The sequence below is a fragment of the Phoenix dactylifera genome, chromosome 12 (genome assembly GCF_051530095.1).
Source record: "Phoenix dactylifera cultivar Ajwa chromosome 12, Ajwa_hap1_PhDact_Kaust_v1.1, whole genome shotgun sequence".
Lineage (NCBI taxonomy): Eukaryota > Viridiplantae > Streptophyta > Magnoliopsida > Arecales > Arecaceae > Phoenix > Phoenix dactylifera.
Genome location: NC_143201.1, coordinates 5,443,606 through 5,458,643, shown reverse-complemented (window position 1 = coordinate 5,458,643; position 15,038 = coordinate 5,443,606). Strand labels below are relative to the sequence as shown.

The 15,038-nt window shown below is 42.1% G+C and overlaps 2 protein-coding genes across 2 annotated transcripts in view; one reads left to right on the top strand and one right to left on the bottom strand.

Moving 5' to 3' along the window:
• The window catches only part of LOC103720361 (hyperosmolality-gated Ca2+ permeable channel 1.7-like), a 92,597-nt gene that overhangs the window by 31,883 nt on the left and 45,676 nt on the right, over window positions 1-15,038 (bottom strand). Inside the window, exon 4 of the mRNA XM_088708347.2 lies at window positions 9,477-9,612. Coding sequence (XP_088564473.1) covers window positions 9,477-9,612 — 136 coding nt within the window. The remainder of the gene's footprint in view (window positions 1-9,476; window positions 9,613-15,038) is intronic.
• LOC120113100 (uncharacterized) lies at window positions 1,783-6,062 on the top strand. The gene is made up of 4 exons (XM_088708366.2): window positions 1,783-4,131; window positions 4,208-4,338; window positions 4,417-4,492; window positions 4,591-6,062. The coding sequence occupies exons 1-4, from the start codon at window positions 2,400-2,402 to the stop codon at window positions 5,832-5,834; spliced, it is 3,183 nt and encodes a 1,060-aa protein (XP_088564492.2). The 5' UTR covers window positions 1,783-2,399; the 3' UTR covers window positions 5,835-6,062.

Here is a 15,038-nt window from a genome sequence, read left to right as displayed (position 1 = left end):
TTATCCACACCTTGGCTACAAGCACAGTCAGCTGGCATTATGATTTTATTGAAAATAAAATAAGCATCACAAATATGATTTAGATAAAATAACACAAATTTATCAATAACAAAAGCAAACAGAGATATTTGTTTCATTACCTAATTTCTACCCAATTCTCAAACTTTTCGATTAACCCTAAGGATCCTAAAAGCTAAGCTTTGATATGACTATTTCGGTCGTGACCTATCACAATCCCTAATGATCTTAAAGCTGAGCTCTGATACCACTTAATCTATCATGCCCCGAACCAAGAGGCAACAAACGCTGCATACCTAAATGGCGGACCATACAAACATGTAAGGCTACAAATCATATAATCTCAAAGCAATAATAGTAATTCTTCAACTCTTAATCAATTTAAATCAAGATCTAAATAAATAATTCTCATAATCCATTATCCATAAATCAAATTATGCTAACTAATCATTATAATTCATTTCAAATAAAATGTTCAACTAAACTAGTCTAAACCAGAGGTCTAATAATTACGAATATCTTCAGAAGATCTAGCGCACCCCCCCAAGTTCCAAGCAATCATTGGTCAGAATCTGAAAAATAGAAAAAGATAGAATAATGAGCTATACCAGCCCAGTAAGCAACATGACACAATAAAGTGGGGTCTAAGCATGCCAAATAAATAGCACAATACTGACTAAAAATAAATCAAATTTTGTAATACATACATCTTTTTAAAATTTATTATTATTACTTTCATAAACTAATACTAGAGATCCAACATCAGGCTATGGCCATGTAACCTAGTGGCATGGGTCAGATAGCAGATAAAAGATGCATAAAGTGCTAGATAACAGATACCACCAAGGTTCATCGTCTCGGTATCAGACCCCATACCAATGCCACACTAGCATAGTATCCATACGGTATTGTACGGAGTTTTTGTGACATACTGAGTGTCAGTATGCCACCCATACCGGATACCGATACCGAACCTGTACGGTACAGTATGCCTTATATTATTTGATTCGGGCTGGTAAGACATACCATGGATACCACTATTCTAATCACCGATGGCTCAATGTCGAAACTAATTTTTTATATTACAAATCGACAAGGCAATGAATCATCTCCATTGGTAGTGCCAGATCATAGCCGTGCTGAAAATACAAATATATAAAATAAATTTTATAATTTACACAATCATATTTTTTAAATTACATAATATATTTTAAAACAATTATTATCATAATAATAACATGCCTTACCCATTTAATCAGGTATAAAATAAATATCATGATCAAATTTAATAAACTAATTATCACTTTACCAAAGATCGGAAAACACACTTTGAAGCAGGGTCTGCTGAACCGACCTGAACCGGTCGGTTCAGCCCGAACCGGACCGGTACCGACTGGAACCGGTCCGGTTCCAGTGTGGAAATCGGTTCCGACCCAATATGGGTCGGAACCGATGGTTTCGATCACGTACAGGTGCGAACCGAGGCGGTTCGCACCGGTACATGCCCATACCGGTGCGAACCGCTCGGTTCGCACCGGTACGTGATCGAACCGATGCGAACCGAGCCGGTTCGCACCGGTTCGGTGCTGGCAATGAGGTGCCAGCGCTGTGGCACTATGATAGTGCCACAGCACTGGTTCAAAGTGCCTCTGAGGCACTTTGAAAGTGCCACACTGTGGCACTTTCAAAGTGCCGTTTTGTGCGGCACTTTGAGTTTTCAAAGTGCCGTTTTGTGCGGCACTTTGAAAACTCGATGTTTAAATTGCTGTTTAGAACGGTAATGCGGCCGAAAGTGCCGCTTTGTGCGGCACTTCGCGCGGCACTTCGAAAGTGCCGCGCTGTGGCTCACAGTGGCACTTTTCAAAGTGCCACAGTGACCCAACGGTTGGCTATAAAAGCCAACCGAATGCTGAAGGCTGAAGCCACAAGTGCATGAGCTTAAGAGTTAAGACTAAGTGAAGGAAAGGCAAAGAGAAAGGAGGAGGAAAAGAAGAGAAAGGAAAAGACAAAGGCATGAAAAAAAATTAGAAAGGTCGGAGAGCATCGTTTTTCTTGAAGGAAAATCCAGCAAAAACAAAATAAGGTAAAATTCCCCTACATTGTTTTTTTAATATTTCATTTAAATTGCTTAAAAAAATTAAGTCAAAAATTGCCAAAAATTAGGAAATAATTCAATGATTCCATTTCGTTTTGAAATTTTTATATGTTGTTGATATATAATTTAATTTAATTGCCAAAAATTAGGAAATGATTCAATGATTCAATGACATTAACTGTTTTTTTACAGAATTTATATAATTTATAATTTAATTAATAAATTTAAAAATTAATTTTTAATTACAAAAAAATAAAAATTGAAAAAAATTAATGTGGTCGTAGGAATGGAGCCATCAAGGAGAGGGCAACCCCAAGAGCGTAATATTGGCTGGGAGCATGGGAAGATGCTCGGTGAACGTCACCAGTTTCAGTGCAATTATTGCCACAAGTGCTTCAAAGGAGGAGGAGTAACCAGATTAAAGCAGCACTTAGCCGGTAATTCTCGTGAGATATCTGCATGCTCGGAGTGCCCACCGACGACCCGTCAGCTGATGAGGAAAAACCTCGCTGAGATCAAAGCAGCCAAGGAGAGGGCTGCCAAGCAGAAAGCGGAGGTGGAACGCCAAGCTGCAGAAGCACCTTCCTATCACTTGATGGAGTCACAGGAGGCCGAGGGTCCAGATGAGGAGGAGGCACAGATCCAGGCTGCCATGCGGGCGAGTCTGGATGATCGATGGCAGCAGGAGGAGGTGGCGAGGCATCGGGCTCGATTTGGGCCCTCGTTTTTTGAGTCGGACGCCGGTTCTGGTGGAAGCAGACAAGATCCAGAGTTTCAAAGGACAACATCAGTCAGGGAGGGCGAGGGCAGAGGACGTAGCCGGATTGCATCTATCCTGGGTGGTTTTGGTAGCCGAAAGAAGTCTTTCGGAGGGATTCCACCAGGTGCGTCAATCCATGATGTAGATCCGCATGCCTTCCCCAGAAGAGATTCGAAGCAGCAAAGAGTAGACACAATGTGGAAGAAGGAGAAGAAGAAGGATATGTGGCGAGCTATTGGATCCTGGTTCCACTTCAGCCACATTCCAGTAAATGCTGCAGACAATACATACTACAAGTCTGCCATTTCTGCCATACAGACTGCCGGTCCCGGTGTTGATCCTCCAGGTCCGAGGGACATCTACGGTGAGCTTCTTGACAACAATAAGGAAGAGCTAGAGAATTGGATTGGTTCATATAAAAGCAAGTGGCCCACATATGGGCTCACTCTGATGTGTGATGGTTGGACCGGTCCGACAAAGCGGGCCATCATCAACTTTCTGACATACTGTGATACGAAGACCTTCTTCCACAAGTCAGTTGATGCTTCGGATAAGGTGCACAACGCCTCATACATCCTCAGACTTATGGAGGAGGTGATTGATCAGATTGGAGAGGAGAATATCGTGCAGGTCGTCACTGATAACGGACCGCAATATAAGTTGGCCGGGCAGGTCTTGATGGAGCGGCGACCACAAATTTTCTGGACCCCATGTGCTGCACATTGCATCGACCTCATCCTGATGGATATTGGAAAGATCCGTAGGGTGCAACATACGGTGGAGATAGCCCAACGCATCACCAGGTATATTTATAGCTATACTTGGGTTCTTTCATTAATGAGAAGGTATGCAGGGGGAGAAATTCTTAGACCAGGAGTCACACGGTTTGCTACGAATTACATTGCACTTGATAGCCTTATCGAGAAGAAAGGAGCCCTACGTCAGATGTTTGTTAGTCCCGAGTGGCAGGAAAGTAGATATGCCCAGGCCGGCACTGAAGGAAGCAGGATGGAAGACTTGGTAAGCAGGCAGTCATTCTGGCAGCGGGCCAATGCGATAGTCAAGGCTATCAAACCATTATATGAAGTGCTGCGGGCCGTGGATAGCGAGAGGTATCCCCAGATGGACTTTTTGTATCACATGATGGAGAAGGCAAAGGCTCAGATCATGGAGGCAGATGTAGCCCATGCCCAGGAGTACATCGACATCATTGAGCGGCGGTGGGGAGCCCAAATGGGTAGGGATTTGCATCTAGCAGGTAAGCGATAATATTGATAATTATACTGATTGATATATTTGTATAGTTATACTAAGATGGTGTCATCTATGTGCAGCATACTATCTGAATCCCCGGTTTCAGTACGAGAGTGGAATTGGTATGGATGATGAACTTCTTCATGCTTTGCGTAATGTTATTTATAAGATGGAGCCTGATCCAGAAGTCGCCGCGTTATGTATAGAAGAGGTAACTATGATTTAGTAACATATGTAAATATATCAGATCTTATATTATTGACATACTACAACAAGCTTCTTTCCACAGACCAAATTATTTAGAGAGGGTAGCCACAGCTTTGGACAACGACCAGCTGTCGTGAGCAAGACAACTATGAATCCAGGTACAATACAAATCTGCAAGACATTTTTGCATCTGAATTATCTTCAACTATGAGGCCATCATATATATAAAATGTAATTATCTTCAATATTTTTGCAGCTGAATGGTGGATTCATTTTGGCGGATCCGCAAAAAATCTTAAGCGGATAGCTATCCGGATTCTCTCCCAAACGGTCTCCTCGACTGGCTGTGAGCGCAACTGGTCCACCTTCGGCATCATCCACAGCAAACAAAGGAACCGTTTGACACAAAAGCGCCTCAACGACTTAGTTTATGTGCACTACAATCTACGGTTGAGGCTAAAATGCATTCAAGAGGAAGTGGAGCTCAAGTATGCAGATCCCATCTATAGAACTTTTACAGATGATGATGATAATCCTATGCTCGACTGGCTTGCGGCCCAGCAGCAGAAGCCCGAGCTTGATGAGCCGGGATCACCTCCACGACCAGCCAGTATCATAGCCACCGAGGCTATGGTCGATCCACAGCAATGGGCTGAGCGCAACATTCCACGCACTCCTACAGCTGATATGACGTGGCTAGAGGGGAGCCAGTCACCGCATGACTGGTCCGATGCTCCGGTTCAGAGAGATGATCCTCTCATGCGAGGACGAGGACGAGGACGCTCTACTACCCAGTCGACTCGATCAGGAGGGCGTCAATCCCAACAAACAAGAAAAGGAAAGGAAAGGGCCCCAATGGAGAGTGTCGAGGAGGAGACTTGGACCAGCAGCGATGAAGATTCTGGTGGTGATAGATCTACTAGCCATGGAGGAAGTGGAGGACAGTATGGTACTAGTTATGAGACACAGCCGGAGGGAGGTTTTCGATACACCGGTGAGTCTCAGTTTACACATGCTACACAAGATACGGACCACGGTAGGCCGTCTGATATAGGCCGGTCAGATACCATTGCATATCGAAGAAGAGCTCCTCGAGGTCGTTCAAGAGGCCAGGATGCCGCTGCAGATGACCTTCCATATGGAGTCGAATCCATTGATGTATCAAGTTCCGAGTCTTCCTATTATCCGCGGCCTCAGCCAGCCTATGGATATGGTGCATCAGAGTCATCTTCCGGTAGCTACTATCCTGCGCAGCCCGGAGGATCTTACGGATCGGATTTTAGTGCCGGCATATTCGGATGGGCCCCTTATCAAGACACCTCTCAGAGCCAGAGCTTCAGCGAGAGATCCGAGAGTTCTTATGATCCAACGCGCATTCCTCGAGGATTGAGCATACAAGACTACAATGCTGCTTGGTTAGAGGGATGGGTTGATCTGCCTCCATATTATGCTGATGATCCAGATATTGACGAGAAGCATCGCCATTCGACCCGATTTTAGATATTCGAGAGTGATTTAAACGTATGTAATTGATTGCATCTTAATTTGAAAATTTTTTATGTTCTTCATCTCATTATTTGAATCATTTGGAAGTAAAAACATCCAAAAAAACTCCAAAAAAAAAAAAAGACGATGGGTCGCTAAATGTACCCTATCGGTACGGCCTCGGTTCGGCTCGGTTCGGCAACGATACCGTACCGATACCGGAGCCGACCGGTACGTCGGTACCATCGGTACCGCGAACCTTGCTTTGAAGCATTAGGTCACTTATCACTTCTCGCTTCAAAATCCCACTTCAGTAGGCGGGTCAGGTTCACCTAGTTTAATATCATTAAAATACCATTAATTTAATCATTATTTCAAAATCCAAGCAAAGTCAAAAATTAAAAAACTATTGAAAATACGGCCTCATGCCCAAATCAGATTGGTCAGGTGGCGATGCCCAACTGCCCAGATCGATCTGAACAAGGTGAACTAAAATGATCAAGATGAGCTATAATTTAAGTGGCTCAATAAAGATTAATAGTAACCAAATTTTAGGAGTATCTGATAAGGCTAGGGTACTGGTTCGGTATCAAGAATTGCTAAACTGAGCCGAACATGCCGGTTCAGCCCGAACCAAGCCGACCCGATTTCTCCAATGAAAAACGGTTCCGGCCCCTAAACTAGGGTACTGGTTCGGTATCAAGAATTGCTAAACTGAGCCGAATAGGCCAGTTCAGCCCGAACCGAGCCGACCCGATTTCTCCAATGAGAAACGGTTCCGGCCTCCTAGGGGCCGGAACCTAATTGGATGTGGCCGAAACCGAGGCCGAAACCGGACCGTCCAATTCGACTCAGATTCCGTGCGAACTAGTCAATTCGCACCGAATCCGAGGCCCCCCTGTGGGGCTGTGGCAATGACATGGATTGGTTCGAACCGGTACCGAACCATACCGATGGTATGGTTTCGATACTGGTTCGATGAACCTTGGTCAGTATGCCGCCTAGGTTTGGCTTAGAGAGAAAGAGAGAGGAGAGAGAATTTCAGTCTAGGTTCAATTAGGGGTATGGTCTTGGTTATCAATGGTACAGGTCATCCTCATATCTAATTCATAGGCCAAAGAAAAAATAATAGCTAGAAAAGTAAATCATTTATTTATATATTTATTTTAAGATAAATAAATAAGAATAAGATGGGATGAAGAAAAGAAGAAATAAGAAGAGGAAGAAGGAAACGGGAAGGAAGAGAGGGAAGAGGAGAGAAAAGGAGAGAGGGAAGAGGAGAGAAGGTCCGGCGGTGGGTGTCGAGGATCCGGTGGTGGGTGTTGGGGATCCGGCGGTGGATCACGAGGGAGCCAGCGGCACTGCGGTAGCAGCCGGTGGAGGTGCCAAGACCGAGAAGTAAGTCTCGGTTTGACCCAAGAACAAGGGAAATGACTCAACATAAGGAAGAAAATAGGAGGAGGGAAGGAAAGCTCACCTGCACAGCGGAGATGGTGGATCTCGGCCGAAGACAGTAGGGTCCTATGGGATCTGTGGCGACGACGCTCGGAATAGGAGAAAGCAGGGAAAACATGGCAGTCGGAGCACTAGAGAGGAAGAAGGGAGTTTGGTAGCGGCACTCGGCTAAGGTGGTGCGGTGGCCACCGGAGAAAAAGAAAAAGGGAGGAAAGCTTTTGGTGAATCGAACAGAGCGGACTCAGGGTATTTATAGTGGATTTTTGGGAGAGATAAGCTCGAATAGGGCCGGTCGTTCGCCGGTTGCAATGGCCCCCAATAGACATCGGCCGTTTGCATCGGCCCGACAAATTCTTAATAGCCACGGCTGGGGTGGCCTTATCCTAACGCATCCTCCTCTATTTCGATCCCAATTTTTTTTTTTTGAATTTTTCCGATTGAAGTCAGTGGGCATTGCCGACTTCAATCTAGGATGGGCCCAATTGGGCCGATTCTCACAGTTATAACTCGAGATTTGAGTGAGTTCCAACTTGGGTCATGACTATGTTGAAGTAGGGTGTAGGTGGACCTTGCATTAGTAATGTTGAGGTCAGTTAGAAATTCATTGTTAATTAGGGGCTAAACTCTTAAGACTAAAATTAACTCATGAAAGAAAAGGATGAAAAATGAAAATATAAGCTTTTGCTTGAAATCTATTAGTTTCAACTAAAAATAACTAAAACTACCAAAACCTAGCCAAAACTCAGTTTAGGAGAAAAGCCGAAAATCAAGTAGGCCTAACAATCTTGGCTAAAAGCAATTCATTTTGACTAAATTCCAAACCTTAGCTCACTCTCCCAAATACCTCTGACACAATCAATTTTGGCTTTGGGTTAAGATGCTGTTGCTGGTCTGACGCTGTTCACAAAAATTGTAGTCTATACCAGGTTCACATCTCTAGTTGCTAGTCTTAATTTGCAAGTGCTTTGCAGCTCATCCTTCCATTTTGCATATGGAGTTCTTGCTTGCATTGATATGAGTGTTGTTTTGGGGCTTCAATCATAAAGAAAAGAGCTATAGATGCACTGATTGTACTACATATGCGCTGATTGTACTACATGCCACATGAATGTCATTGTCTTCAAGCATCGTCTCAGATGTGCTCTTCCTAGTGCTATTTTCCTTCTACCACACACTTCGTAAAGTCAACTTTCACTAACCATGGAATATAAATAATGCCGCATAAATTAATATAGAAAACATCATGAATAGCACTTAACTATTCCCCCGAAGATATTAGAATTTGGAAGTTTTACCTCTTGCAAATGGCATCGTCAATAAATTAATGTTTCTCTAATTTAGAAAAAGGAAAATGAAATATGTGAACTAGTTGGGCCTTATAACAAAGTCCAAGCTCATTTTTAGGAGAGTATTTGCTGTAAATGTCAACCACATATAGGATGTGTCCTTTGCTGTCCCAGTTTTCTCATGGAATGGGATGTGCTATTATCCCGCCCTATCCCAACACTTGGGACAGGGGATGTCCCAAGATGTGCCAATTAGAATGCTAGGACAATGGTGGGATGGTCCTGTCCCGACACTCGGGATGGTACCCCATCCTAGTGTCCTGCGGGACATCCCACTGGGACTTAAGTCATTGCTAGCTTGTCTTGTAAATATCTAGATGCATATATCATTCCACCTCTTTTAAACTATGTTCTATTAAATTGCTTAGGTTGCACCCAGGTGACAGTTTTTTTGGTTAGTATGGCAAGTTCAGCTTTACCCATGTTCAGGACCTACAGCACATCCTCAGCTAAGTTGGCTACATGCCCATGTTTGAGCTTCTGCAGGGTGGCTTAGGTTATAGGGTACGCTAAAAGCTGACACCTCTCCTGCATACAAACATATCCATCCAATCTCCATCAACAAAGAACGCAGTGTATAAGCTTATATTTCATCAACACACGATAATAGATATCAAGATAATTCATCATTATTTCGTGACAAGAAAACAAGAAGAAAGTGAGCAGAAAGTGAATGATTACAGGGGAAGCAGAAATCTTAAAACTCTATAGATATGTCAAGCTTCTAAATTGACACAACACATAGTGGTTCCCTGCATACAAGCACCCTCACAGATACATTTACTTGACATGAATAAAGAATAAGAATTTAGCATCTTGATTGAGGAATGAGAGATGATTAAACTAGAGAACTCACCGTAAATTGATCTGCTCGACGATTTTCAGATGCAAGAAAATGCAACCTCATTGTTGTTATGATCTTATATTCTTTGTATAATGCATAGTAAATCCAAAATGTAAAGACGTATGCCATTACCAGATGTGTCCAAAGCCTGAAGAGCAAAGAAAAATGTTAGAAAAATATAAATAACATAGGATTCAAATTTGTATGTGCAAAGAAATTATGCTATGAATATAAAGAACTTGTGCACAACATTATCAAGGTGAGGTCATTCCAAAATAAATTAGTAATGATATTTAAGAAGTCATGACAGGGGAAAAACTTATATAAGAGAATTCTTAAACAATAAGATATAAGAATGATAGGTAAATAAAACATCCAAATAAAATAAAATTCATGATTAAATGTGCTGAGAGCAAGAGGTAAGTCACAAGTTATATATTTGAAAAATAAAACTCAGTTCATCCATATGAGGAAATAGTCAACTGCTGAGAGTTCGTATATGCAGAAAGCTCTATTCTGTTACTTGGATGGGATATTTCAAAGTTTAAACATCAAATAGACAACATGCTGGAAGATGATATTTCAGGAAAACATGTACAAATATTGCATTAACACACAAGCGTGCAACCCCATACAGACATCTATATACATGAGTACATACATATATACATGTACATATGCATACATGCACACATACATGAATATATTTTGCAAGGTTTTAAAAACTGGTGCCAAGCTTGGTACAAATTTTGGTTTGGACTAGTATATTACCAGGCCGACCCGTATGACACATGGTACAGGGCTTTGTTCCGGTCCCGTATTTTATGCATGATACCTATCACCACAGCCTGGATATTGTCCCAATCCCTGTTGGTCATAAGATGTCGTATAATGACCTGGCCATGGTTCTAGATGCCATGGATGTGTATATCTCTGGTACTTGTTGAAGCCTGGACATCCCAGTTCAAGGTAGTAGGAAGCAACACTATACTTTGATCACTGGCTATACTCATATTCATAGGATGGATAAATATACAAAGTCAAATCTCACAGGATATGACCAGTGGAAGAAACCAAATGGATTGTACATAGATGGAGCATTATGTCCCCTTCAGCTATCCGATGCATTAGGAGATCCACCTCTAGCATACGATTAGATCCACTATCTAGTATAGCTATCTATGTGCTAGCAGATCTGTTATTAATGATAACTCCCTCCAATCTACGTAACAACTCTCGAGTCTCCCGATACTATTCCTCATCTTCTTTTATCCTGTCTAATCTTTTCCATCAACTCGGTTTCTAATGTACCAAGTACCATAAAAATTGTAGCATGTGCATACTATAAATGCAACCATGCTACATTTTTTTCAAATTAAATTTTCATATATTTATTTTTATTAAAGTATTAATATAAATAAAAAATTCATAAAAATTAAAATATTTGTCAAAGAAAAAATAAAAATCACCATGGTGTTGTCCACCCTACAACATATCCAAAATTCAAATACAAAAATCTATATAGATTTCTCCAATTTGATTTTTCCAACTTTGGGCCAAACATAAGAGATCCAAGGGCTACCTAAATGGAGTGCCCTCTCTTGCAAATCTACTAGCACCCCCTCCTTGGTGAGATCAAAAACCCCTTTTCCTTCTCCACTTCTTCATCTCTTTCTCTCTCTTATGGATCAAAAGGGGCCTTGGGAGTCCCTCACGAGATGCCTAAAGGCATCAAAGTACCCGACTGCCCCATTATACCTCATTTTCAATTTTTTTTAAAAAAATCAAGGGTGTTCTGGTTGGGACAACTTCGAACTGGTAATATCGGGTTCGGTATCGGATGGTATCCACCTGATTCAGCCAAGATGAGGAATGCCCCATTTTAGCAATGTTTTAGCAACCCAGTCTCTATCCTAGTGCCGAAATCCTATCGAAGCGATATTATACCGGTGGTACCATCCCATTCTCCAAGTTTTTAAGAAATTATATTCATGTATGCATGCATGCATCATGGATGTACGCATGCTTGCATGCATGAGCATGCTGAGCCATACTGGCAGCAAACTGGGATAGTTCCGACAAGCAAAACAAAAATAGGCAATGAAGGAGAGAGAGAAGGAAAGAGAGGAAAAAAGAGGGAGGAGGGGGGAGAGAGAATTGTTGGGAGGGAGGGGAAGAGAGAGAAATGCTGGGAGGGGGAGAGTAAGGGGGCTCAAAAGCCCTCCTCTCCTCCGATTGTCCACACATCTACCGAGCCTACTTCACTCTCCCTTTCTCTCCCTCCCTCCCTCCCTTTCTCTTGTTCTCTCTTTCCTTCTCCATCTTCTCTAGTTTTTCTCTCTCTTGTTCTGCCGACCATGCATAACTGGATGCATGCATGTCTATATACAAGCATGCATGTATTTATGCATATGTGCTTGCATGTATGTACATGTGCATGTGTGTATCAAGATAGTGTCTCTTGAGACGTCCACAACAAAAATGAAATTTACATGATGATCAATGGCTGCAACCAAGGATCGCCGAACTGGTACCAATCGGCGTACCGGTCGGCGCCGATATCAATTCAGACTGGTCTGAACTGGCCAAAAACAGCGTGCGGCGCCCGTGGCGCACTATGGCCAAAAAGGACATAGCGTGCCGTAGCAATGCCACAGTCGTGGCATTTAATGCCACATATTGATCCGGACTCAGTGCAGGTTCGTACCAAGTCCTGGCCGGATCGGACTCAGTGCAGGTTCTTTTTGTTGTGACCGAACCGGACCGATCGGCGCCGGTACTGATTCGGTACGAGCTAAACCAGCTGGTATGGATCGATTCAACATTCCTTGGTTGCAACACAAAGAACAAAAGATATAGATACACCTTATAGCCTACTTCCAGAACACTCGGCTATTAATGGTTACATGCATCAAAACTCACAAGACCCTAGTTGATTAGTTACAATGAGACAGTGCTATGTCCTCCTACCAAGATGCAAGCAGTCTGGACATGTCTGAATCGTATCATTGAGATTCTTTAAGCACATGATATCTTAAAAGGTATTTAACAAATATCTTGAATCAACCAATACCAGCCAGCTTGGAGGATTTCCACCTTGCTTGCTGGATATATAGGCCATCTCCAAAAGCTTTTCCTCCTTTTGGGTATGACATTCCTTTGCCAAGCCAATCAGGCCTCAGATTATCTTACTAACATTTGCTTCACTGGAACACCCAAGACTACATGGACAGAAGATTTTCCTACCCACTCTATGACCTCTGCTTTTTCTGATTCCATTGGATGACTATATACTAGAGTGATATATTAGCCTACTTTCAGCAAAAAAGTGAAAAAGAAAAAGTAATGCTACATGGCGCTGAAGTCATCTGTTGTCTCACTTCATCTGACACTTGAAACTCCCTTACCAGAAATCCACAATAGACCAAAGCTTTATCTTTCGGATGGATTCTAGATCTTATGTCACATAATCCGATTAACACTAGAATCAACAAATCAAGCTTTTGAATTTCCACCTAGTAAATAAATTTTGACATATATTAACCTTTTTGACACACACTGTGGGCTATGAAGACCTAGACCAGTCCAAAGAGTGGTTTGAAATCTCCCACTTCAACGTACACCCATTGTCTTTCATGGAGATTCGGCACTAAATATTTTGCATTTCATCCAAGTTACTTTATTTCTTTCCAATACTTGATTTGGTCCCTTTCCATCATAAACCTTGGATATATTTTTCAGTATTCATGAGGTTGTTCCATAGAACTTCATTCAATTTTTCTTGAATTTTGATGATCATCCACAAGAAACTTTATCTGTTTCAATTACATTGGCAACTGTTGTTATTCATATCTTTCATTTTTCAAGTGCTTTCAAACCATTGCACTATTTCATCTAGTTGTGTTTTGTTTGATTTTTGGTACTCTTCTGTTATGAATTATGGATTCCTGTAAATGGATCTTTGTTTTTCCTTTTTAAATACATCTTCTGTTCCCATGGCTTGATATCCCCATTGAATTAAGATCTCAATCCCCTTAGACTGTAAATTCATTATTAATCATTTCTTTTGTGTTTTAGAACCTTTTTTGCATCCACCTAAGCTCTTTTTTCCTCTAAATTGCTTTGTCATTTTCTGCTGCTCATGCAATGCTAGTGTGTCTTGCGCTCCACTAGTATTCAGCTTATCAGCATATAACGAGCTTGTGCAGGTGTTCATGATTCATACATCTCAAAGGACATGACTTATATAGCCATTTGATTGTTCAACTGATCCCCTCAGTTGCATCATATTGAATTTTTTTATTTCTTTTGTGATTTATCATCTAACATGAAATATCATATTGGTTCAAGGATTCAATTTTACTTGATGAACCCAGTGTAGCATCTTCAGATGATAAATATCAAACAGCTAACTGAAATTTTCTACAAATCTACAGGCTCTGCATGCAGTTTATAGTCCGCAGGTAGTAAATTTGATGAAATAATATCAGCTGGTAGTCCCAATGTTTACAGCCTAATGTTCATCTAGTTGGACAACTTTTGAGAAATAAAAGAAGATATGATCAAGACAGATAGCTATTAGAAATGAAGTTGTAAGGACAACCAGTGATCTATCAATTCTTGATGCTCCTATGCCATGAATTCAAGCCAATTAAAGGCTAGTAACTTCATTGAGATCGGTCTCCTTCATTTATCACAATTCTTTTAGTCCTTAATAATGAATCTAACACAAACGCTAAGATAACCTAAAAGAAGCCAGCTCAAAGTGACTGAAGCAGAACCTCAACCAAAGGTCATCCGCTGTTGTAGTTGTACCTTACAATGACCACCCCCAGCTCTCAAGATCCTTTTCAAACCCCACATTATTCAACCTATCACACTTTCTAAGGCAAGCAGATGTAGTAAATTTCTCAACTCTTCACTAACTCCAATGATACATATCATCGTCTGCCGACCCATCTCGAACCAGCTGGGTTACAGGACATACTGAACCGGATCAATCAGTTACCAGCATGGTTCATTACCTTGGTTCGAAACAAAGGGTGAGGGAGAAGGAGAGAGAGGAAGGGAGGGAGCAGGGGAGGAAGGAAGGGAGGCAGGAAGAAGGAGGGAGAGAGAGAGAGGCCGAGAGAGAGCCCTCTGAGCTCGGAAGCACTAATCAAAACCGGGAGTCAAGGATCCTCTGTTTCATTTCGAAACATGGAATCCCTTTTTATTTTTGCTGATTTCGAAGTGAAGTCAGCAACCTATCTACCAACTTCACTTCGAAATTGGTAAAAATAAAAAGAGATCCCTTGTTTCAAAACAAAGCAATGGATCCCTATTTCAATTAGGGTTTCCGAGCTCGAAAAGCTATCTCTCGGTCTCTCTCCCCCCCTCCCTCTCCCTCCCTCTCCCTCCCTTACTCCCTCCCTTCCTCCCTCTTCCTCTCCCTCCCTCCCCCCTTTCCTCCCTCTTCCTCACCCTCCCTCCTCTCTCTCTTTCTCCCTCTCCCCCTCCCTTTCTAGCACTCCCTTTGATCGTACACCCTGCAACGGCTGAAGGAAATTCGAGCATCGTATGCGCCGAGGATTC